The 23,071-nt window shown below is 42.1% G+C and overlaps 2 protein-coding genes across 2 annotated transcripts; one reads left to right on the forward strand and one right to left on the reverse strand.

The window, feature by feature from the left end:
* Nucleotides 1–2,604: 2,604 nt before the first annotated feature.
* On the reverse strand, nucleotides 2,605–5,914 carry uxt (ubiquitously-expressed, prefoldin-like chaperone). Its single transcript, XM_074682367.1, has 6 exons — nucleotides 5,639–5,914; nucleotides 5,427–5,508; nucleotides 3,714–3,781; nucleotides 3,503–3,610; nucleotides 3,180–3,243; nucleotides 2,605–3,089 (listed from the first exon to the last, which is right to left on the reverse strand). Exons 1-6 carry the CDS (start codon nucleotides 5,752–5,754, stop codon nucleotides 3,027–3,029), a joined length of 501 nt encoding a protein of 166 aa, XP_074538468.1. The 5' UTR covers nucleotides 5,755–5,914; the 3' UTR covers nucleotides 2,605–3,026.
* A 1,183-nt stretch (nucleotides 5,915–7,097) lies between these two features.
* cdk20 (cyclin dependent kinase 20) lies at nucleotides 7,098–11,888 on the forward strand. Its single transcript, XM_074682366.1, has 9 exons — nucleotides 7,098–7,754; nucleotides 7,956–8,069; nucleotides 8,142–8,330; nucleotides 8,434–8,555; nucleotides 10,099–10,161; nucleotides 10,296–10,419; nucleotides 10,523–10,678; nucleotides 10,875–11,736; nucleotides 11,836–11,888. Exons 1-8 carry the CDS (start codon nucleotides 7,680–7,682, stop codon nucleotides 11,064–11,066), a joined length of 1,035 nt encoding a protein of 344 aa, XP_074538467.1. The 5' UTR covers nucleotides 7,098–7,679; the 3' UTR covers nucleotides 11,067–11,736; nucleotides 11,836–11,888.
* Nucleotides 11,889–23,071: the final 11,183 nt, after the last annotated feature.

Below are 23,071 nucleotides of genomic sequence, written 5' to 3' on the forward strand. Positions count from 1 at the left end.
CTCATCAGAGACTGTGAGACGAGGATGAAGCTTAAAAACAATCCGACTCATCAGTTTTGTGTCTCAGTCTCTGAGATGAGAACCGGCTGCCGAGGAGCCGCTGAGCCAGGCATCACTCCAAACCTCACACAGTGTGTCGGCCCCAGCCTTCATCTCTGTCACGCGTCTCCTCTTCAGCAGGACGTGCTCCTGTGTGTGTGTGTGTCTATTTCCAGAGTCAGCTTCTTCACACACGACTCTATTTAGCATCTCGTATCCATGGAAACAGGCAGTGTGTGTTGTTGACTGAGCGGCTCCTGAGCGTGCCGACTGCTTTATGTTTTTTATTGTTACTCTACTACTGTTGTATTTTTATCATCCCGTCAGTCTGAGTGCAAATAATCCAACGCAGTAATAACCTCACCTGTAACCGGACAGCAGAGCAGGACACCTGAGCGTGCACGTGGACGCTCTCGTGCACCAACCTGAGCTCAGACACATCTGCAGTCTGAGGAGCTCTGTGAAAAGATTTGTCTCCTTAAAGCTTTAGAGAGGAGCTGACAGGACGTCCACAGACTCATGATTATTTCTGAACAGTCAGAGACAAAACAGCCCGTGGATAATCTCTGCAAACACCTGAGACTCAGGAAATACTGATACACCTGGCTGTGAGAGAGTAGGATGAGATTATTTTACATGAATACACCTTTAATGTTTAACACCTTTAACAAACTGAAGGCCCCACAGGAACAGGAAAAGACTAAAAGAGTTAAATACCTCCTTTCTAGAGGAGGATGTGAGGAGGACCTGTTTGAAGTGGACTGCAGTAAAGTCGCACACACTGTCGTGAAGACATGACTCTAAACAAGGCGTGTGTTTGTTTTGGAAATAAATGGAGATCAGATCATCTATGTAACTCAAATTTTCTTTGATTCTTTGTTCTGAGACGTGTCTGTAACGTGTAACGTTAGTGAATCCTGGTTCTGTCCTACCAGAGCTCATCTACCAACTCCAACCTCACCAAGCAGAGCTAACGTAACCTGGCTCTTCATTTTATTGATAGACTCTCAAGTTTGAACAGACCACTGCAGAATAACTGCTGACTGTGGGTTGGAGCCAACATTAGCACAAACAATTTAGCTCCTGTGTTACAGAGTGGTACAGCCCTTTGAGCATCAAGCTTGTGTTTAAGCCTTTAGCTCGTGCTTTAGCCTGTGTTTTATCCTTTAGCCTGTGTTTTATCCTTTAGCCTGTCTTTTATCCTTTAGTTTGTGTTTTAGCTTGTGTTTTGACTTTGAGCCCGTGTTTTAGATTCTAGCTTCCTTAATCTCATGTTTAAACCTTTAGCTTGTGCTTTAACCTTTAGCTAATGATTACGCCTTTAGCCCCTGTTTTAGTCTTTAGCCTGTGTTTTATCCTTTAGCCTGTGTTGTAGCCTTTAGCTTGTGTTTTCGCTTGTGATTTGACTTTTAGCCTGTGTTTTAGATTCTAGCTTCCTTTTAGCTCATGTTTTAGCCTTTAGCTTGTGCTTTAACCTTTAGCCCGTGTTTTAGTCTTTAGATTGTGCTTTATCCTTTAGCCTGTGTTTAAGTCTTTAGCTTGTGTTTTCGCTTGTGATTTGACTTTTAGCCTGTGTTTTAGATTCTAGCTTCCTTTTAGCTCATGTTTTAGCCTTTAGCTTGTGCTTTAACCTTTAGCCCGTGTTTTAGTCTTTAGATTGTGCTTTATCCTTTAGCCTGTGTTTAAGTCTTTAGCCTGTGTTGTAGCCTTAGTTTGTGTTTTAAAGAGTCCATGGTTAAAGCCCTTTAGCCTGTGTTTTATCCTTCAGCTTGTATTTAAGCTTTAAGCCTTTGTTTTTGAGTCTAGCTTCCTTTTAGCTAATGTCTCAACTTTTAGCTCATGCTTGAGCCTTTAATCTGTGTTTTAGCCTTAGCTTGTGTTTTATACAGACTATGGTTTAAGCCCTTAAGCCTGTGTTTTAGCATTTAGCTTGTTCTTTATTCTTTAGCCAGTGTTTTAGTCTTTATCTTGTGTTTTATTAAGTCTATGGTTTTAGATCTTTAGCCTGTGTTGTAGCCTTTAGCTTGTGTTTAAGCTATAAGCCTGTGTTTTAGACTCTAGCTTCCTTTTAGCTCATGTATTAGCCTTTATCTTGTGTTTCAGCCTTTAGCTCGTGCTCTATCTCTCTCCTGTTTATCTTTCTTCTGCTCTTTTGTCCTTTTTCTGTCTGACAGTTAGGCTCCAGTGTCCACCATCACTACAAAATTAATCATAGAAATCGTTTTCAGCAGAGAAAAACTCAAATCCATCTTCTCTCTACTAATTTTCATCAGCTGGCGTGGTAAAGTCACAGAGACTTAGACATGTTGTGAATCAGTCTGGCCCTTTTTTGTCAATCAGGATGCTGGAAGAGAATTCAACAGGTGTATCTTCATTTTTAAACTAAAAAACTGCTGCAAGAATCACTCAAAATAAAACCCCTGTTCTTGGATACAAATTAAACCACATCTTTTAAAACTCTGATGTGCAGATCCATCAGCTGCCTTTAAACGCTGTCAGCAGCTTGTTCAAGACGTCACACTGACTCGACATGAGACAGAAAACACGACTGTCCACACACCTCTGGTTTTTAACAGATTTCAGGTTTTATGAACAATCCACACACAGAAGGTTCAGAACCTGAATCTCACTCACTTTCTGCATCACATTCAAAGGTTTTTCAGTCACCGTCTCCGTCAAGCTCTGGAGACATTTTCTTCTTTGATCACCTTCAAAAGACAAACTTTAAGAAATCGGACAAACTTTTTCTGTAGCTGCAGTTTCCCTCTGCTTCCAGTCTTTGTTTGGAGCTGGGCTCATCGCTCTCTGGAGACACAAACATGTTTGCTGTAGGTTACCTCTACAGCGCCCCCTTGAGGAGGCGTCTGTCTTTACAGCTCAGTTTCTTCAGTGTTTAAATGTCTGCAGCCAACGAAGACGAGAGGAGATTTCATCCCCGTGCTGCTCGTCTGAAACATCTTCAAACCGCCGTCCTTCCGTCTTGACGTCTAGAAAACGTCTCTCCTCGGGCTCTCCTCCATGTCGCCGAGTCCCTGCAGCTCCCTCAGACCCTGAGAGGGAGAGAAGAGCCAATCAGAGGTCTGCTTTGAGAGTCTGACTGAAAACACACACACACACACACGTGTAAAACACAAACTGACCTCCAGAACCATCCTGATGTTGGCTTTAATCTTGGCAGAGTCTTTGCTGAGCTGCTCCGTGAAGCTGAAACACACACACGTAGCATGGTTAGCATCTCTCATTTTAAACAAAGGGAACAGCTAGCGTGAAGCTAACACACAGCAGACACTGCTTTTCATGCCAGCTCTAACTCTGCAGGACTCTGAGCCTGATCAGAGCTGCTGTTTGTTGCTCTGCCGCCCTCTGCTGGAGGCCGACAGTTACTGCAGACACTAAAACCACAGAAGAAGAAGAAACTCTTCAGCTGTTTCCAATCACGTGTGTTTTTAACTGATGTACTGACGCTGTGAGCTGACTCGTCTTCTTGTCGATGAACCTCAGAGCCTCGTCGTGAGTCATCTCCACGAAGAAACCGTAACCGACCGCCACGAAGATCCTCGACGCATCCTCCCTGACAGAGCAAGAGAAGAAGAAGAAAGATTAATCCACCTCGTATTCAAGTTTTATTTATTTTAGACAGAAGACGACAAAGGAGAACGCTCCGTGAGGCTTACACTTCAGCCTGGACGTAGAAGTTACAGCCCAGATCCACCTCAGTCTTCAGCTGCTGTGATCCAGACTCCTGTACACACACACACACACCTCACAGGTTAGTCACATGACTCGGTATATAAAGGAACAGAGAGGAAACCATGTGTCCTCAGCTCTAAAGAGGAGAGGGATGTTTATCAATGCTAAACAACATCTACAGGTTTAGGAGCAACACACATTTGAAGTACATCTCTGTCAAACATAAGTCTGGTTCTGTCTGAGGTTTCTGCCCGTTAAAGGGCAACTCTGTTTTTTTGACACCTGGACCTTATTTATAGGTGTGTGCATGCTCATATACTCACTCAGACAAACATCGTGCAGCTCAGAGTCCTTCGGAAGTTATTTAGATCCAACCGATTTTAGCCGCACTTAGCGGGGGCCACGGCAAGGGAGCTTCAGCGCGGGACATAATCTCTGCAAAATCGTTCATTTCTGCTATATTTTTACATCCATCGCTATCCATCGTTATCACAAACACACTCCTCTTCTGTTGCCATAGGCGAACACTGTCCACAAGCGCACCACCAGTTTGCATTGAGTCGTGGACGTGCTCCTGTTTGTTGTTCTCGAGCCAGCTCTTCGTCTCTCTCCCTCTGCATCCTTCTTTCATGGAGCTCCTCGTCCGTGTACTCAGGCTCAAACCAGTAAGGACAACCGTCAAACTAAAAGTCGTAGTCTGAAGACGTAGACGAGCTGACTTTATGATAACACTGGCGATGGATGAAAAAATATAGCCCAAAAGAGCGATTTTGCAGAGATTATGTCCCGCGCTGAAGCTCCCTTGCCGTGGCCCCCGCTAAGTGCGGCTAAAATCAGCTGGATCTAAATAACTTCTGAAGGACTCCGAGCTGCACGATGTTTGTCTGAGTGAGTATATGAGCATGCACACACCTATAAATAAGGTCCAGGTGTCAAAAAACCGGAGTTGCCCTTTAAAGAGAAGTTTTTCTTTGCCATTGTAACTTGCTAAATGCTGCAAAGTCCTGTACTCATGGTGGATTAAGATGAGATAAGACTCCTTATCTTGTCTTGATGTTTGGTTTCTGCTAATAAAATGTTTTTGTGAAGTGTTTTGAGATAACGTTATGATTTGGCGCCATACAAATAAAGACAGATTGATTGATTGACATTGCCATCCAGAGAGTTCCAGAGAGACCAGGACAAACCACATTCTGCTGGACCACAACAGTGTGGCTCTGAAGGAGAAGAGTCCAGTATGGAGCTATTGTTGTGATCAAATATATTTGTGTGTGTGTAAATGCATCACAAACACATGAACTAATCCACAAACTTCAGTCATGTGTGCGGAGACGGCCAATTGGGAGGTGTAACTGATGATTTGTGTGTATTTTCAGGTCTTATAGAAAAAAACATTTTGACTTTCAGCTTTTAAGACTAGAGATTATTTAAGAATCAGTCTAAACATAAGTGGATTTTTGCAAGCATTTGTAAATATTTTCTACATTTTTCATTCTATTTACACATTTGTGGATTAGTTCACATGCATTTACACACATACAAATAATTTTGCTTTAACAATAGCTCCATAGTCCAGGTGCTGAACTGACCTGCCTGCGTCTTTGCGCTGTTTTTAATTTCATGTAGATTTTGAATTATACATTATATATATATATATATATATATATATATATATATGTGTGTGTGTGTGTGTGTACCTGTAGAGTCTGGATGGTGTTTTTCAGCTGCAGGTACTGAGAGATCTTCTCATAAACAGAGTCTCTGTGCTCCAACACCTTCCTGAAAATAATAAATAAACTCAATATTCAGCTGATCTCTGCACTCACACAGTTTAACTGACACGTTTTATTTTCTATCAGAGTTTAAACACATTTACAGGGTACGTGTGTAAAACGTGTGTGTGTCTTACTGCAGGTCTCTCTTCAGGACTTCGTTGATAAAGTTTTCGTACTGTAGAACCTTCTGCTCCACCCTGGAACCAGCCTCAGACTGATCCGGACCGGACGTGGTCTCGGTTTCCTCCATCAGTCCAAACCTTAGTCTCTAACAAATGAAGTCCTGCAACGAGTCACACACGGTCCGTTAAAAGTTTCAGAGACATCACAGACCAACAGACTGTCACTCCACTGTGTCTGTGGCAAGCTCAGAGGAACCTCATGAAAACAGAGCCCTGACCCGGAAATACATCTCACCCAAATGAGTGCTTCCGGATTTCAAAGTAAGAGCCCCAGAAACATATCGTTAAAGTAGTACAAGTTAAACAGAATCAAAGATTAATCAAAAATAGTTCTGTCCAGATTCTCAGAGATTTGAAAGACATAAAAGTTCAAATGTAAATGCCAAAATAACGTTTAAATGGTATACAATGTTAGGTAAAATAACCATATAAGCATTTTGTATATTTTTTCCAGCTCTTCTTTTTAACCTTTTTATTTAGTAGAGAAGAAAAAATATATGATACTAGTTTTCTTTATGTAGCACTGTTCAAAACAGTGTAACAAAGTGCTTCATTAAATAAAAATGAACTGTAAAAGAGAGTCATCGTTAAGGATAAAAGAGAATTAAAAAGAGAAATGAAATAAGAAAAAAATATTTCTCCTTCATCTTTTTTAATTATTTATTTATTCATTATTATTATTATTATCATTATTATTATTATCATCTATTCTTTTCTGTAAATTAAAATGACAATGAAAATAAATGGTTTAAAAAAGAGAGAGAAATGGGGAGAAGAGAATAAAACCCCAAACATAACAGAAGAGAATTAAATAATATACATGTATATATATTTGATACTTGTATTTTGGGTCTTCAAACATTTCTTGTACTTTAATAGTTCTACACATTTTTTTCTGGGTTACATTTATTTCATTATTCTACATTCTTATTTAAAAAAAAATTGATTGCACAATTTACTTTGCTGCTGAAATCTTTAATTATCCCCTTCCATCTTATTTTATCTTAAAAGGGAATTAAAAAACTGCCAGATGAAAGGAAAAAAAACATGGCAAATAAAACAACAAAAGATTAACGATTAGCCCTAAGAAAAAATAAAATAGCGTTGTGATTATGAAAAGGTGTTTTAATATCATCTCCTGCAAAGATACAAGGATAAAAATGTGTTTTTAAAAGAGGGCAAAGGGTCTGGTGATCTGGTCTCCTCAGGCAGGTTGTTTCAGGGGGTGAAGCTCTGGCAGAAAAGGTCAAAGGTCATTAAAACCTTTATTAATTTAATAAATGTTTCACCAATAGAAAAACAGTTTTAAAATTCGGTTTATGTTTATGTTTTTGTTTTTTTTACAGACGAAAAATGTGGTGATAACAAAGCGCGTTTGTCTTTCACCCTCTCGGCTTCTGTATCCGAACCCTTCTGATGACGTCATGGTAAACAAACATGGCGGACCCCTGTTTAGCTTCCCTGCTAGCTGTCAGAAGCTATCAGAAAACGATGATAAAACACCTCTCTGTGTGTGAAACAAGTTCATGTCAGACCAAAGACAGGAGCCTTTGCTTACACAGCTTCTTCAGACACCCGTGATATGTCACCTGCTGCGGGTTTGGGCGGGAAATACGGCTTTAACGTGACGTTAGAGCGAGGGGGTTACCAAGGCAACGTTAGCAAACAGTCGGATGGCTGTTTACCTGCTCAGAGGACGGTTTGTAGAGTTTTTAAGCAGATTCTGGGCTGAAGAACAAACTTAAAGGATATATTTTTTGTTTTTGAAAATAAAGTCTTAATTATTGGGATCTTCAGCGTCTTTCTGTCGATTTGAGTCCGTTTTAAGACTCAATAATAGCTGAGAAAAGTCGTCTCTAGGTGGTCCAACCTAACGAATGAGAACAAATGAGCACTGTTAGATAATATCCGACTGAAAACACCCGCTGTCAGCTTTCTGGACTCTGGATCTGGACTCTGACTGGTGGTTCTGAATGGTCCAGGTCCTGCAGAGATGGAGCAGTACAGTATTCTGGGTCGGATCGGTGAAGGAGCTCATGGTATCGTGTTCAAGGCCAAACACATCGAGGTAACCTGCTGCTAACAACACAAATAATGAATACTTTGATTTAAATCATGAATTAATGGGAAGATTTTTAACTTGAGGTCATTAAATATGAGAAATCTTAAAAGTGACCTCTCTAAGCTGATCAAATAATCTTTGTTTCCACATGGATCACAAAGAGAAGAAGAGTCAAAACTAATAATTTTGTGATCTGGTTTCTGTCAGACCGGAGAGACCGTGGCCCTGAAGAAGGTCGCTCTGAGGAGGCTGGAGGACGGCATCCCCAACCAGGCTCTGAGGGAGATCAAGGCGCTGCAGGAGATAGAGGACAACCAGCATGTGAGTGTCAAAGGTCAGAGGTCAGAGGTCAGCGTGTTCCAGAGGTCACTCTCTCCTCCTCTTCCTCCTCAGGTGGTGAAGCTGAAGGACGTCTTCCCTCACGGGACGGGCTTCGTCCTGGTGTTTGACTTCATGCTGTCCGACCTCTCTGAGGTCATCAGGAACTCTGAGCGGCCGCTGACGCCGGCTCAGGTCAAAGGTTACATGATGATGCTGCTGAAGGGCGTGGCGTTCCTGCATCACAACAACATCATGCACCGGGTCAGTGTCAGGTCTGGGATACAGCCAACATTCCTGTCCTGCAACCCTTCAGAATAAAAGTCTTCAACTGTGTGTGTGTGTGTGTGTGTGTGTGTGTGTGTAGGACCTGAAGCCAGCAAACCTCCTCATCAGCTCCTCTGGTCACCTGAAGATCGCAGACTTCGGTTTGGCTCGGCTCTTCAGTGAGCAGGGGGACAGACTGTACAGCCACCAGGTGGCGACCAGGTAACACACCTCGACCAATCAGGGTTCAGAGTCAGTCCTTACAACTTGGCTTAGAGACAAATTTACTGTTTTTATAGTTACGGCTGTGCAAGCATCTTGGCAACAGAAGTGCTGTAGAGTACAATGGTTTGTCAAGCAGCGTGAGGGTGTTAACCACCACAAAACACATTTTTGACCTAAATAACAACAATTTGACAGATGCTGAGTATCAGGGGTGCAGATTGTAAAGTTGCACATACTGCAAATAACAACGTTTCTCCACATTTAGCTCTAAAACATCACTTTTTCTGCAGATTTAGAGAAATATTTGTGAAATATATTTGATAAATATTATAAGTAAGCGTTGAATGTTTTATCTAAATGTTAAGTGTTATTTATAAATGTTATAAATGGATGTCCTTATTTTAGATATTTAGCTATGTTTCTACACATTTAGTTTCATTCTAAATATTTAGCTAAGACTTAATCTTAAGCAAACATTTATTAATCTTTTGCAAAGATTTCAAGATATTTGCCAAGATTTTTAAATATTAAGTCAAGATTTCTAGATTGTTAGCCATGATTTCTAAATATTTAGCTAACATGCAAATTCACACTCCCGCCCACAGACTGCTGAGTCTAAGACCTGGGTTATGATAAAGAAGCCAGAAAACTATGTCCAGACAGAGAACTGCACCAAATCTATCAGAATATTAATGGTTTTGTATTTAATGACTACTGATAAGACTGGTTAATAGTTTGATGATACACCAAAGTGTTTTATTCCCCTCCATAGTGAGTCCATGTTTGGTCATAACCTCAGCCTAAAAGCAACTTTTTCATTAAACACAGAAAGTAAAAGCTGGATTTGGAATATCTGCATTTAAAATTATTTCTTTGCAGTTCAACCATTTTACCTGAGGTTGGATAGAGGAGACACATTTAATAACACAGCTGCAGGCATCGCTGGTGTTTCAGTGTAAAGTGTGACCCTGTTAACTGGGGACTGCCAGCCCACGATCACTGACACATTTGTCACCAGTTAGCACGGTCACGCTTTGCTCCATAACACCTGTAGCTCTGTAACATTCAAAACTGGATAAAAGTCGACTCCATGGTGTAGTATCGTTTCTGACAACTGACTTTAGAACAACCAGTTGTTTTTATGCTGCTTACAGCTTTAATTTAGTTTTCAAAGAATGATAACTCGTCTGAATGAATGGAACTTAACGCTGCTGTCGCCAAAATGCGCGCACATATTTTTGATGACTGTGATTTTTGACGTTGACTGTGAATTAGTGTAAAAGTTATTTCATGACTCAGACTTTTGTGTATGAGGAAGAAATTTAGCAGCCTGGAAAAAAATTCACAGATCTTTCTCTCCTCTTCTTCAGAGAGTCACGTTTACAACATTTACACACTCCACCAGGAACAGAAGCTGTGTTTTTATGTGTGCAGCTATGTCTAGTGCCACCTCCTGGTCATCTGCTGTTACTGCACGTCAGTGAAGGGTCTCAGAGTAGAGTTTCTGAGCCTGTGTGTGTGTGTGTGTGTGTGTGTTCAGGTGGTACAGAGCTCCTGAGCTGCTGTATGGAGCCAGGAAGTACGACGAGGGAGTCGACCTGTGGTGAGAAACTCTCAGAGTGTTGCTTCCTGTAGCTGTTACCTGACACTCAGCCCACCTGTATCACCTGTTTCCTTTTTTCTAAACTTTGATTTTGAATAAAAAACAAAGAGGAGCTGAGGTCTTGTGTGTTTCAGGGCTGTCGGCTGTATTTTCGGGGAGCTGTTGAACTCGTCTCCTCTGTTTCCTGGAGAAAACGACATCGAACAGCTTTGCTGTGTCCTCAGAGTGCTGGGAACCCCGACGCAGGACAGCTGGCCTGTAAGACACACACACACACACACACACACACCTACACACACTCAGAACTGAAGTTACTAATGAATAAAGCCATTACAGAGTGTGTGTTTTTATTCCTTTTCAGGAAATCGTGGAGCTGCCTGATTACAACAAAATCACCTTTAAGGAGAATCCTGCGATCCCATTGGAGGAGATCGTCCCTGACACGTGTCCTCAGGCCGTCGACCTGCTCTACAAGTTCCTGGTTTATCCGTCCAAGCAGCGCTGCTCAGCCCCACAGGTAGGAGGCCTCAGGTGTGGACAGGTGAGGAGGAGGAGGAGCTCCTCAGGGCTCAGGTTCAGGTCCCCTGAGCTTTGTCTGTTATCAGAAATAGAGATCTCTGCTGCTAAAGGAGGAGTCTGTTGTTAAAGTGCATCATGGGAAATGTAGGATTTTGATTAACGTGTGGGTAAGATTGACCTCTCGTCCTCTGCAGGCTCTCCTCCATCCGTACTTCTTCTCCTCCCCTCTTCCCGCTCATCACTCAGAGCTGCCCATCCCTCACAGGGGGGGTCGACCGCCCCGCCAGCGCCTGCAAGCTCCGCCCACTGACTTCTCTCTGGACCTGCCCCTTCAGAGCAGCGTGGTAAACCCCGCACTGCTGAAGGATCACGCCTCCTGCCTCTGAGGGAACAAACAGACTCTCATCTTCACACAGAGACGTGTTTATTTATTTATTCATTTATTCATTCATTTATCTCTTTGATTATTCCAAACTGACAAATATATCTTTATAGTATCGTTTATATCTGACCTATGAATGAAGACCTCTGGGGATTCTGGGTAATGTCAGAAACATGAAAAAGAAAATGAATCAGTCTGTAAAAAACAGTGCAATGAAATAAAAAGTCTTTCAAACTGGAGAAGAAATTAAAGTTAGTTTGAGTTTTTCTGATGGACTGAAGGAGCTGGTCTCCTCCTACACCTCCTGTCTCCTCCTCCTCTTCCTCCGCCTCCTCCTCCTTCTGGGTCTGAACTCTCAGCTCTCAGCAGCCAGAGAGGAGAGAAGAGTCCGAGCAGAGCATCACCTCAGTGAGTATCACCCCCTCTCACCATTGAGGGTTTTTACCTTTACCTGAGCTCCTCCTGCTGACGACCAGAGGAGGTCTCACTCTGTTCCAAATTCTGTCGTCATTCCTCAGCTCACAGAGCAGAGATTGTAATTTATGAAAAAGTCTCACTCTCTCTAACTTTTGTCTTCCAGACTCACAGTGATCATGTCAGATTATTTGCAGACATCTGATTGGTTCCCTGCAGTCATGACATCACAGAAAGAAACCTCCAGGTTCCTTCCACAGGTCAGGATCACGCTCAGATTTGATATTTCTGTTTCCTGTCACGTCAGCTTCAGACGCTCTTTCTTCTTCTGCTCTAAAAGAGTTTGATTTCATCCACAGGTTAGCCCCGCCCCTTCTCCAAACATCCCCCACATGAACCACCCCTGGTTGGATGACTCCACCTGTCAATCAAAGAGCTCTGTCATCCCGCCTCCATCTTTATCCTTTTATGGAAGTCGTACTGAGACTCCGCCCTCCACCTGCACCCTCTCCTCAACACCTGGATTTAACAGCAACTACAACGTTTACTCCTCCTCTGCTTTGGCGTTTCCTCCTCTCCCATGGGGGCGGAGCCTATCACCAGGTGAGTTGTGTACCTGTGTATCTCAGCTGAGTCTGCTGTGTGTCAGACAGTGATGTGTGTTTAAATGTGTGTGTTTTCAGAGCAGCGTGAGTGTGTGAGCTGTGGGACGGGGAGCGCCCCCCTGTGGAGGAGAGACACTGCAGGTGGTCACCTGTGTCACACCTGCAGCACCCAGCGAAGGACCAATAACAGACCTCTGCTGGGACCGAAGAGGAGAGCGGTGAGACTCACACACATCACAGCTGCTCCAGAAAAGAGCCAGTACATGTAGAGCTCCCCCTGCTGGCTGTCTGGACTAAAACATTAAATCTTCTTTAGACGGTGTCTCAGAGGAAAGGCCTCCAGTGTGTGAACTGTTTCACTCTGACTACGACTCTGTGGAGGAGGAGCTCTGCTGGTCAGCCTGTCTGCAACGCCTGTGGCCTCTACTACAAACTACACCAGGTAAACTACACATGATAAACTACACCAGGTAAACTACACCAGGTAAACTACACATTATAAACTACAATTAACACGGGGTATACTACACTTTATAAACTACAATTAACACGGGGTATATTACAAACTACATCAGGTAAACTATACGCTACAAAAAGAAATTCAAACCAGGTAAACAACAAATAATACCAGGTAAACTACAAACTAAAAAAGGGAAATTACACCAGGTATACTACATACTACACCAGGTAAACAAAACCAGATGAACTACAGGTTCCTTAAAGGTTCAGGTTCCTAAACCTTAAAAAAACTCCATACTTCAAACTACACCAGGTAAATAACACCAGGTAAACTCTAACAAACTACAAAAGATTAGTTTCACTAGGTAAACTACAAGCTATAGCAGGTAAACTTCATAAGTAAACTACAATAGTTTAACTTCACACAACCCCAGTTATACCACAAACTACAAGAGTTTGACTTCAGTACGTAAACAATAAACCACATCAGGTAAACTACACATGGAAAACTACAATCCACAACAGGTATACTTTAGACTACACTGGGTAAACAAGTAAACTCATAACTACAAAACGTTAGTTTCACTAGGTAAACTACAAGCTACAGCAGGTAAACTTCACAAGTAAACTACAATACTTTAAATTTGGACAACCCCAGGTATACTGCAAACTACAAGAGTTTGACTTCAGTACGTAAACAACAAACCACATCAGGTAAACTACACATGGAAAACTACAATCCACAACAGGTATACTTTAGACTACACTGGGTAAACAAGTAAACTCATAACTACAAAACGTTAGTTTCACTAGGTAAACTACAAGCTACAGCAGGTAAACTTCACAAGTAAACTACAATACTTTAAATTTGGACAACCCCAGGTATACTGCAAACTACAAGAGTTTGACTTCACTGCGTAAACTACAAACTTCACCAGAAAGACTACAAACTACACCAGGTTAAACCACATCAGGTAAACTACACATGGTAAAGTACAATCCACAAGAGGTGTATTTGAAACTACATAAGGTAAACAAAGGCATGTAAACTCTAATGGCAAAGGATAAATTACACCAGGTAAACTACACATGGTTGACAACAAACTACACCAGGTGACCCACAGGGTAACCAAGAAAAACACACCAGGGAAACCAAATTAGCTTAACAACAAATAACACCAGCTAAACTACAAACTACACCAGTTAAACTACGAACTACAAAATGTATTTTAAACTGAGTGCACACAATAGACTACACCAGGTAAACTACAATAGTTAAACTTCACAGAAATGCAACAAACTACCAAAATTAGACTAGACTAAGAAAACTATAACTACTTACTACTAACATAAGGTAAACTACAAACTTCACCAGGAACATTACAAACTACACCAAGTGAAAATGCACCAGGTAAACTGCAAACTACAGTTAAACTACAGTTAAACTACACACTACACCATGTAAACTATATTAGTAACACTACAAACTACACCAAGCTAACTTCCCCTGATAAACTTGGTGGACAACAAACTACACCACGTTAACTTCAAACTACAGTTATGCTACACTCTATACCAGGCTAACAACACCACTTTCACTACAAACTACACCAAGTTAACTACTCCAAGTGAATGACAAACTACACCAGGTAAACTACACCAAACTTCACCTGGAATACAACAAATTACACCAGGTAAACTACAGGATTTTTAAAATATTTAGTGTTTTGTGTGTTGCAGGTGAACAGGCCGCTGTCACTGAGGAGAGATGGGATTCAAACTAGGAAGAGAAAACTGACCAATAAGAACAAGAGGAGAGAGAACACTGACCAATCAGATACTGAGCTTTGCAGGGTGGCCCCGCCCACTGAGGAGGCTTTATTTCCCTCCTTCTCTCTGTGACCTCCAGCCACAAACATTTAAAACCTCTTTTCTATAACGGTTTGAAATGTTTTCTGAATTTTTGTGTCTTTATAGATCAATTATCTGTACTTAAAGACTTTTTTAATAAAAAAACATTAATTAACAAGACTGTGACCTGGTTTTACGTTATTTGGCTGGTCTATATTTCTGAAAGAGACAGTAATAATAATAATAATAATACATTTTATTTATAGAGCGCTTTTCAAGGTACTCAAAGACGCTTTACATAGGTAAATATTTAAAAAAAAGCATATAAAATAACACAGAAGATAAAGCAGGAAGAATCAAGACAAAATAGACAAGAACAGCCAAGTAAACTCAGAGACAAATCAGACATTAAAAGCATCTTTAAAAAGGTGGGTTTTGATGAGTTTTTTGAAGGTGGAGAGGTTGGGGCATGTACGGATGTTTAGTGGTAGAGTATTCCAGAGGGTGGGGGCAGCAACAGAGAAAGCTCTGTCCCCCCAGGTTCGGTGCTTGGTGTCAGGTGGAACGGCGAGGAGGTGGGCTTCAGATGATCGAAGGATTCGAGAGGGGGTGTAGTGGTGGAGCAGGCTGGAGAGGTAGGAAGGGGCCTGGTTGTGGAGGGCTTTGTATGTGAGGAGGAGGATTTTAAAGTTTATTCGCTGTTTGACGGGGAGCCAGTGAAGTTTCTGGAGAACAGGAGTGATGTGATCTCGGGAGCGGGTACGAGTGAGCAGGCGGGCAGCAGAGTTTTGGATGTATTGTAGTTTATTGAGTTGTTTCAAGGGGAGGCCGTAGAAAATGCTATTGCAGTAGTCGAGTCTGGAAGTGATAAAGGCATGGATGAGGGTTTCTGCGGTGGAGAAGGAGAGAGATGAACGAAGACGGGCAATGTTTTTTAAGTGGAAGAAAGCAGTTCTGGTAAGTTGGTTGATATGGTAATCCAGAGTGAGATGGGAGTCAAATAGGATACCAAGGTTGTGTGCATGTAAGGATGGAGCAAGGGAAACGTTGTCGAGTGAGAGTGTAATGTTTTTTGTGGTAGTGGTGAGGGATTTTGGGCCGATGATCAAAAGGTTAGATTTATCACAGTTCAGTTGGAGGTAGTTGGCTTTCATCCAGGATTTGATGTCTGAGAGGCAGCTGGTCAGGGTGGAGAGGGTTGGAGCAGTGATGGAGTTGGTGGAGATGTACAGTTGGATGTCGTCAGCATAGCAGTGATACTGAAGACCATGACGACGGATTATTTTGCCAATGGGAAGGATGTAGAGAATAAACAGGAGGGGACCAAGCACCGAGCCCTGGGGGACGCCATGGGTCAAGGGAGCTGTGGTGGAGGTACAGTTGTTGATATGAATGAACTGGTATCTGTCTGTGAGGTATGATCTTATCCAAGAGAGTGCAGTGCCGGTGATGTGTAGGGTTGATTGTAGACGGGAGAGGAGGATGGTGTGGTTGATGGTATCAAAAGCTGCAGTGAGATCAAGAAGGATGAGAATGCTGAGGTGTCCAGAGTCTGCAGAGATAAGAAGGTCATTAAAGACTTTGAGAAGAGCTGTTTCAGTGCTGTGTTTGGGTCTGAAGCCGGATTGGAATGGTTCGAACAGGTTATTGGAAGAGAGGTGGGTTTTGAGCTGGGAGGCAATGGCACGTTCCAGTATTTTTGACAGAAAAGGGAGAGTAGCTGGAATAAGTGTGGTAACGTCAGGCTAAGATCGGTGAAGAGTGTAATGATGTGAAACTGATTCAGAGTGATCTGAACATGAAGAAAACACACCAGACTCTCTCTGCAGGATCCTTTCTGTGAGGTTTGGGAACTATCTGAGCCTGTCGGGGACAGAAACAGGAACTTTCAGAGAGTAGATTCACCCGATAGACATCCTGAGATTTAGAGACATTCTGTTCCAAAGAGAGGAGCTAAAAGAGGCTAAACATATACGCTGATGACACCTCACGGCTCCGTGTAGGGGGGCCTCAGTTTGTCAGAGAGCATCAGACAGTGAAGGCACCACGCTGCCCCCCTTTCCTCCCAGACCTGCTGGAGGCCAGGTTGTGCAAGCAGGAGGCTTCTGGTTTTCCGGAGTCAGAAAAAAAAGGCTAAGAGAGGAAAAGGGAGATGAACAGAGGGCGGTTAGTGGTCTGAGGCTGGCCAGAGCTTTGCTGCCACTGTCAGCGTGTGTGTGTGTGTGTGTGTGTGTGTGTGTGTGCTAATGATAGGCAACCACAGCACACATACATTTATACCCACTCACAGTCAGGGTAACGGTTGGTGAGGGTACAGTATGTTGACATCGTGTCCTCTCTTCTGAGGAACGCGTTGAAGCATCCTGCTCTCTAACAGACGGCGAAAAACCAACGTCTCTGACTCCAACGGCTGAGTCCTGACTTCACATTCACCTGCATGAAAAAACCTACAGGTGTGTTCAGGATATCCCCTTCATAGGAATCTCCCCAACAGTGAAACAAGGTCACACTGACCTTTGACCTTTCTGATAAACTTGGAAAAGACTGAACAAATGTAGAGCTTCTTCTCTAAATCTGCACATTTACGTTCCAAATCTTTTTTTAACTTGTTTAATTATATGAATAATAAACTTTCATTATCTTTATTATAATTATTATTTCTACTACTTCCTGTCTATTTGTTCAGGCTCAGTGTGAAGCAGAGAAACTGATCCCAAACAATGCAGAATAAAAACTTTGGCTGATTTGATGAACAGCCTGCAGAAATCAGAGATCAGACCGTTCTGTGTCAAAGAGCGCCCTCTGCTGGAGATTACAGGAATCCCTCAGGAACAGTTGTTCAATGGAGAGAGAAGGATTTCAACATTTCAGACATTTTCAGAATATTCACTTTGTATTTTTTATGTACATTTATTCATTTGTTGTGGCTCAGATAAGGGCTCATAAATAAAATAAAAAATAGAAGTGGATGTTCATGTTATTTTATTTTATTTTATTTTATTTTTTCTCAAAAAAATAAAATAAACACCTTCAATGACCCCATGTTTGCTTTTCTACCTGTTTTTCTTTACAGAGCTGGTAGCCTACATTATGATGTGCCGTCCCATTTAGAGTGCTGATAATCCAGATCCAGAGTGTGTCATTACCTGACTCTTGAATGAACTCTGAGCATGTGCAGTAGCTGTCTCCATCCTGCTGGGGATAAAAGGGTGTAACATTAGAGACATAACAAAAAAACTGTCTCTTTAAAAAACATCAAGTCACTATGGAACTGTCTCTTTAAGAAATATAAAGGCTCTATGGAACTGTCTCTTTAAGAAACTTTAAGGCTCTATGAAACAGTCTCTTTAAGAAATATAAAGGCTCTATGGAACTGTCTCTTTAAGAAATATAAAGGCTCTATGGAACTGTCTCTTTAAGAAATATAAAGGCTCTATGGAACTGTCTCTTTAAGAAACTTTAAGGCTCTATGGAACTGTCTCTTTAAGAAACTTTAAGGCTCTATGAAACTGTCTCTTTAAGAAACTTTAAGGCTCTATGAAACTGTCTCTTTAAGAAATATAAAGGCTCTATGGAACTGTCTCTTTAAGAAATATAAAGGCTCTATGGAAGTGTCTCTTTATGACACATTAAGGCTCTATGGAACTGTCTCTTTAAGACACAGTTAGGCTTTATAGAACTGTCTCTTCAAGAAACAATAATGCTCTATGGAACTGTCTCTTTAAGAAATATAAAGGCTCTATGGATCCTTCTCTTTAAACAACTTTAAGGCTCCATGAAACTGTCTCGATAAGAAATATTAAGTCTTGGTGACACTGTCTCTTTAAGAAAATTTAAGACTCTATGAAACGGTCTTTTAACGAAACATTGAGGCCCAGTGATACTGTCTCTTTAAGAGAACATAAAGGCTAAGTGGATATCTGTTTAGATAACATCAAGGCTTTATGGAACAGTCCCTTTAAGAAAGATCTAGTCTTAGTGACACTGTCTCTTTAAATGACATCAAAGCTCTATGGAACTGTCCCTTTAAGACAAATCAAGGCATACTTTAAGAAAAACACACACCATGAAACTGTCTCTTTAAGAAACATGGTTAACCCCCTTGTGACCCAAAAACGTGTGCTAAAGGGCCCTCATTGTTGGCAAAATACACTCTACTGCTTTTTGGTCGGTTAAAATATTATAAACTTTTCTTTGGGTGGCATAAATGCAAATTGTATGTGCACTTTCCTTCTTCTTTTGCCCCTGCCCTTCAAAAAGTCTGTGCAATGAAGTGTTTTTTTGTTTCAAGGTTTTTTTTCTGTTGTTGCTCACCATGAAGTGATAGATTCTTCAGGATTATCTGACAATTGATCTCACGACACAAAATGTAATTAGGTCAGTGTATCAGAAAAAAGAGATTGAGTTAGTTGTTGATGCTGTCAGTGATATGGCACACTTTACAATCATTTTTAAATCACTTTAACAAACTGCTCTGTGGAACTTTCTTTTTAATTTTTTACATTTTATTCATGATCATTTCTGAGAAAAAGCTGAAAGAGAAAGTGTCTCACTGTGACTCACTGTGCTCAGCTGATGAAACTTAAGGTTTATTCAGAGTCAAACACTGGTTAACACACTGGTTAACACACACACACAACCACACACACACACACACACACACACACACAGAAAGTTTCCCAGCTGGCTCAGCGACTTCAAAGTGCTGAGTTAACCAATTTTCATTATTCAGGTTTTATAGATTTGATGTAATCTTCATATTTGAGTTTAAAAATAATGAATTTTATATGAAACTTAAACAGTTTTTGATTTTCTAAAGAATTTTATGACCTCCCTCTCAGTGTTTCCTGACCCCTCAGGGGGTCCAGACCTGTGCCGTGGGAACCACTGAATCAGACAAAAACTGTAAAACCAACAGCGATAATAATAATGATGATAAAAGTCAAAACTGTCAAACGAGTTAAAGCAGCAGTTGGTGAGTTTACCTCAGACGGACTCAGTGTTTTCAGGAACACTCGGTCTGTTTCCCACAGGTCTGTTTTCACATGAGAGACCACGTCAGACTCTTTCTCTTTCTGAGGATGACTCAGCACCTTGAACCCTGTGTGGCTCTGATGGACTTCAGAAAGAGGAATCTGTGGTTCCTGCTGGTCCCATTTAGGCTGGCAGAAACTCCTCGTCCCCAGACTTCGTCCTCTCGTCCTCAGACGCCGGACGCCGTCAAACATGGAGAGCTTTCTGAACAAACTGACCCCAAAGCACCACTTCAGCACGGGGGCCACCATCTTCCTGATGTTCACCTACACCATCCTGCTGGACCGGGACCTGGCCTGCACCTGTGTGCTGCAACACCTGGAGTGTCACTCCTACATGGTTCTGCCTTTCCTCATCATCCTCATCCTGACCCTGTGGACCAGCAGGTCCTTCCTGGGGGTCTGCAGGTACACCTGTACCTTCTGTGGCAGTGAGGGCTGCAGGTTCCTGCTCTTCTCTTCCTCAAAGGTGGCGGGCGCGGTGCTCGTGGGGCTGCTGTGGGTGGCGTTCGTGCTAATCGATGGCGACTGGTTCGTGTGCTGTCAGAACGACGGCTCGGACGGCGAGCTGCTGCTGGGCTGTAAGTCTGCAGAGCGCCTCACAGACACCGAGCACGGGAAGATCGCCGAGCTGAAGAACAGCTCCAGGGTGAGTCTGGTCCACACGCCATGGGGTCAAAGGTTATTTAAATACAGGAAGGGCGATAAACGAACATGTTGATACCATGAGCCAGATTACCAGACAAACAAAAGAACATGGAGATAGAAATAAAGGTCAAATTTAACATGAATAAAGTCTGAACTTAACCGGAAAAAATAATAACGTTTTAGAAAATAAAAGTCAGACTTTGACCAGACTAATGATCAAAGTTTTGTGCAAGTAATGGTGATATATTTACCAAAATAAAGGTCAAAATTTCAACAAAACAAATAAAATATGATGTTTGATGTTTGTCTTTGTCCCAGTTTTGGGGGGGGATCCTGCTCCTGCTGATCATCACTTTGGGGTTCCTCATGAAACTGTTGGTACGGATAAAGTGCTGCAGGAACTCCACCGTCTGTAACAGGAAGTTCCTGTACTACAAACTGATCCTGAAGGAGGAGGGCGGCATCCTGAAGGAGGTCCTGAGGAAATCAGCTCAAGACCAGCTGACTAAAGAGATCCAGGCCCGGATCCACGGGAGGCGCTGGGAGGACTGTTTCGACGTTGCCGAGGAGCTGGTCACTAGGTCAGTGAGACCTGAGGCCTCAGTGGGAGGAGCTTCAGAGGGGCAGGTGAGATCACACATGCTTAGAGACCGTCTCTAGACCCTGAGTCTGTGAGTCTGTGAGCTCAGGGAGGTTTCTGCTCTAAGTGATGAGTCTAAAGCTCGTTTCTTCAGCCTGAAGTTGTTTTTACAGAAGAAAGCTGGTGACAGCTCCCACTATCGCCCTCATCAGGTTGATAACGCTCTCTACATACCTGCTGAGTTTCATCTACACTGTAACAAATAACTTTAAATATGTGAGGAAATTTCATCAGTAAAAATTCTGTGATGTTTCAATAAGGGATTTGAGACCCTGCCATACATTGAGATGTTACAGAAGGCACTGTCTGTCTGTGCTCCACATGGCACAAACTGTCAGTCTGTGCTCCACATAGCACAAACTGTCTGTCTGTGTTCCACATGGCATAAACTCTCTGTCTGTGCTCCAAATAGCACAAACTGTCTGTGCTCCACATGGCACAAACTGTCTGTCTGTACTCCACATGGCACGAACTGGGAGTCTTTGCTCCACATGGCATGGATCAGCTGCCTGTGCTCCACATGGGAAGAACTGGCTGTCTGTGTTCAACATGGCATAAGCTGTCTGTCTGTGTTCCACATAGCACAAATAAACTGTCTGTGCTCCACATGGCACAAACTGGGAGTCTTTGCTTCACATGACATGGACCAGTGGTCTATGCTCCACATGGGAGTGACTGGCTGTCTGTGATCCACATGGCATAAACTGTCTGTCTGTGCTTCTCATGGCATGAACCATCTGTCTATGCTCTAAATAGCATGGACCACGTTTAAACCAGAGTCAAATTCCTTGTATTCTTGAAAATACTTGGCGAATAAAGGTGATTCTGATTCTGATTCTGTTTTTCTGTGCTCCATGTGGCATGAATTGGCAGTCTTTGTTCCACATGGCATGGACCAGTGGTCTGTACTCCACATGGGAGTGACTGGCTGTCTGTGTTCCACATGGCATAAACTGGCTGTCTGTGCTCGACATGGCATGAATCAGGTGTCTTTGCTTCTTATGGCACGAACCAGCTGTCTATGCTCTAAATAGCACAGAATGGCTTCCTCTGCTCAGTTACACATAGCTGTTATGAATTGCTGTCTGTACTCCACATGGCATGGACAAAGTACCCAATGATTTTACCCTGTTAGCCAATTTTAAAATGACTTTTAAAAACAAAAGTTTTGTTTCAGTTTACTGAAGATACTGCTACTGGGGAAGTGGTTTGATTGGAGCACAGACGGCCTGCGCCTGCCGAATCACATTTTAACATGTAGCATGCTCTTATGTCCACTGTGTTTCCTATTTACTTACGGTTAAAAAACACCATCGCCATTACTGCAAGCATTTTAACGTTATTTTACTGTGAACCAGGCGCAAACTCCCGTCTAAATCTGACCGCTCTCTGTTAAACTCTCCAGGAGCTCGGGGGGATGAGTCTTGGAGACGTGGGGCTGACGGTAAAACTGTGGTTTGATGTTTAATCATTTTACGAGTCTGTTATCTCTCTGTCCGACTGACGCTGTGTTTGTCCAACAGGAGCAGAGTCCCCTGGAGGAGAGGGAGGAGCTAAGTGTGTGAACTGACCAATGAAAACTCTGCAGTATGAATATGACCCACCTGTAATATTTGATAACTCCGTTTATAAACAGTCGTCACAGTGTTTGAGAATAAGATGAATGAACAAAAACGTCCATCTGATGTTTGTCAGTCATGTTTAAATATCTGAATGGAACAAGGAGAGAAGAAACAAGGAGCTGAAGAGAGGACAGAGGAAACAAGGACATTTATTCAAAGAGAAATGAGACGTGAAAGGACCTCTTTCAAGTGATGTCTGTGTTTTAACCTGTTTGACACTTTCACATAAAAAAAACTGCTTCCTGTTTATCCATAGAGGTTTAATCATCCTACAGGCTAAAAGCTAACGCAGGCTAACACTAGCATGTTAAAGAAAATATTTAAGATCATTTTATCCTCTTTATTTCTTTATGTGAGAGATAAATGTTTATTATTCACTTATCAGTGTGTTAAGACCTGGAGTCAAATATAGTTAGCCTAGCTTAGCATAAATAAAGGAAATCAAGAAAAATGTAATCATAGCATTCTTCTCTGAAACTCAAACATTTCAGATGCTCTGTTGGGTGTATTTTTGAGAGCCTGGCTAGCTGTTTCCACTTATTCTGGGTGTTTATGCTAAGCTAAGCTAACACATGCTAACTCTAGCTTTATATTTAAACACAAACGCTAGATTTAAAAAATAAAATAATAATCTCAGAGTGACTTACCCTCTCGTGTTTTTTTGTGATGAAGCTGCTGGCAGGCTAGCAAGCTAACAGCTAGCAGTTAGCCTGACGCTAACAGAGACATGTTTGTAT

The sequence above is a fragment of the Halichoeres trimaculatus genome, unplaced genomic scaffold (genome assembly GCF_033239565.1).
Source record: "Halichoeres trimaculatus isolate MK-OKI-2021-1 unplaced genomic scaffold, fHalTri1.1 fHalTri1_scaffold_11, whole genome shotgun sequence".
NCBI classification, from domain to species: domain Eukaryota; kingdom Metazoa; phylum Chordata; class Actinopteri; order Labriformes; family Labridae; genus Halichoeres; species Halichoeres trimaculatus.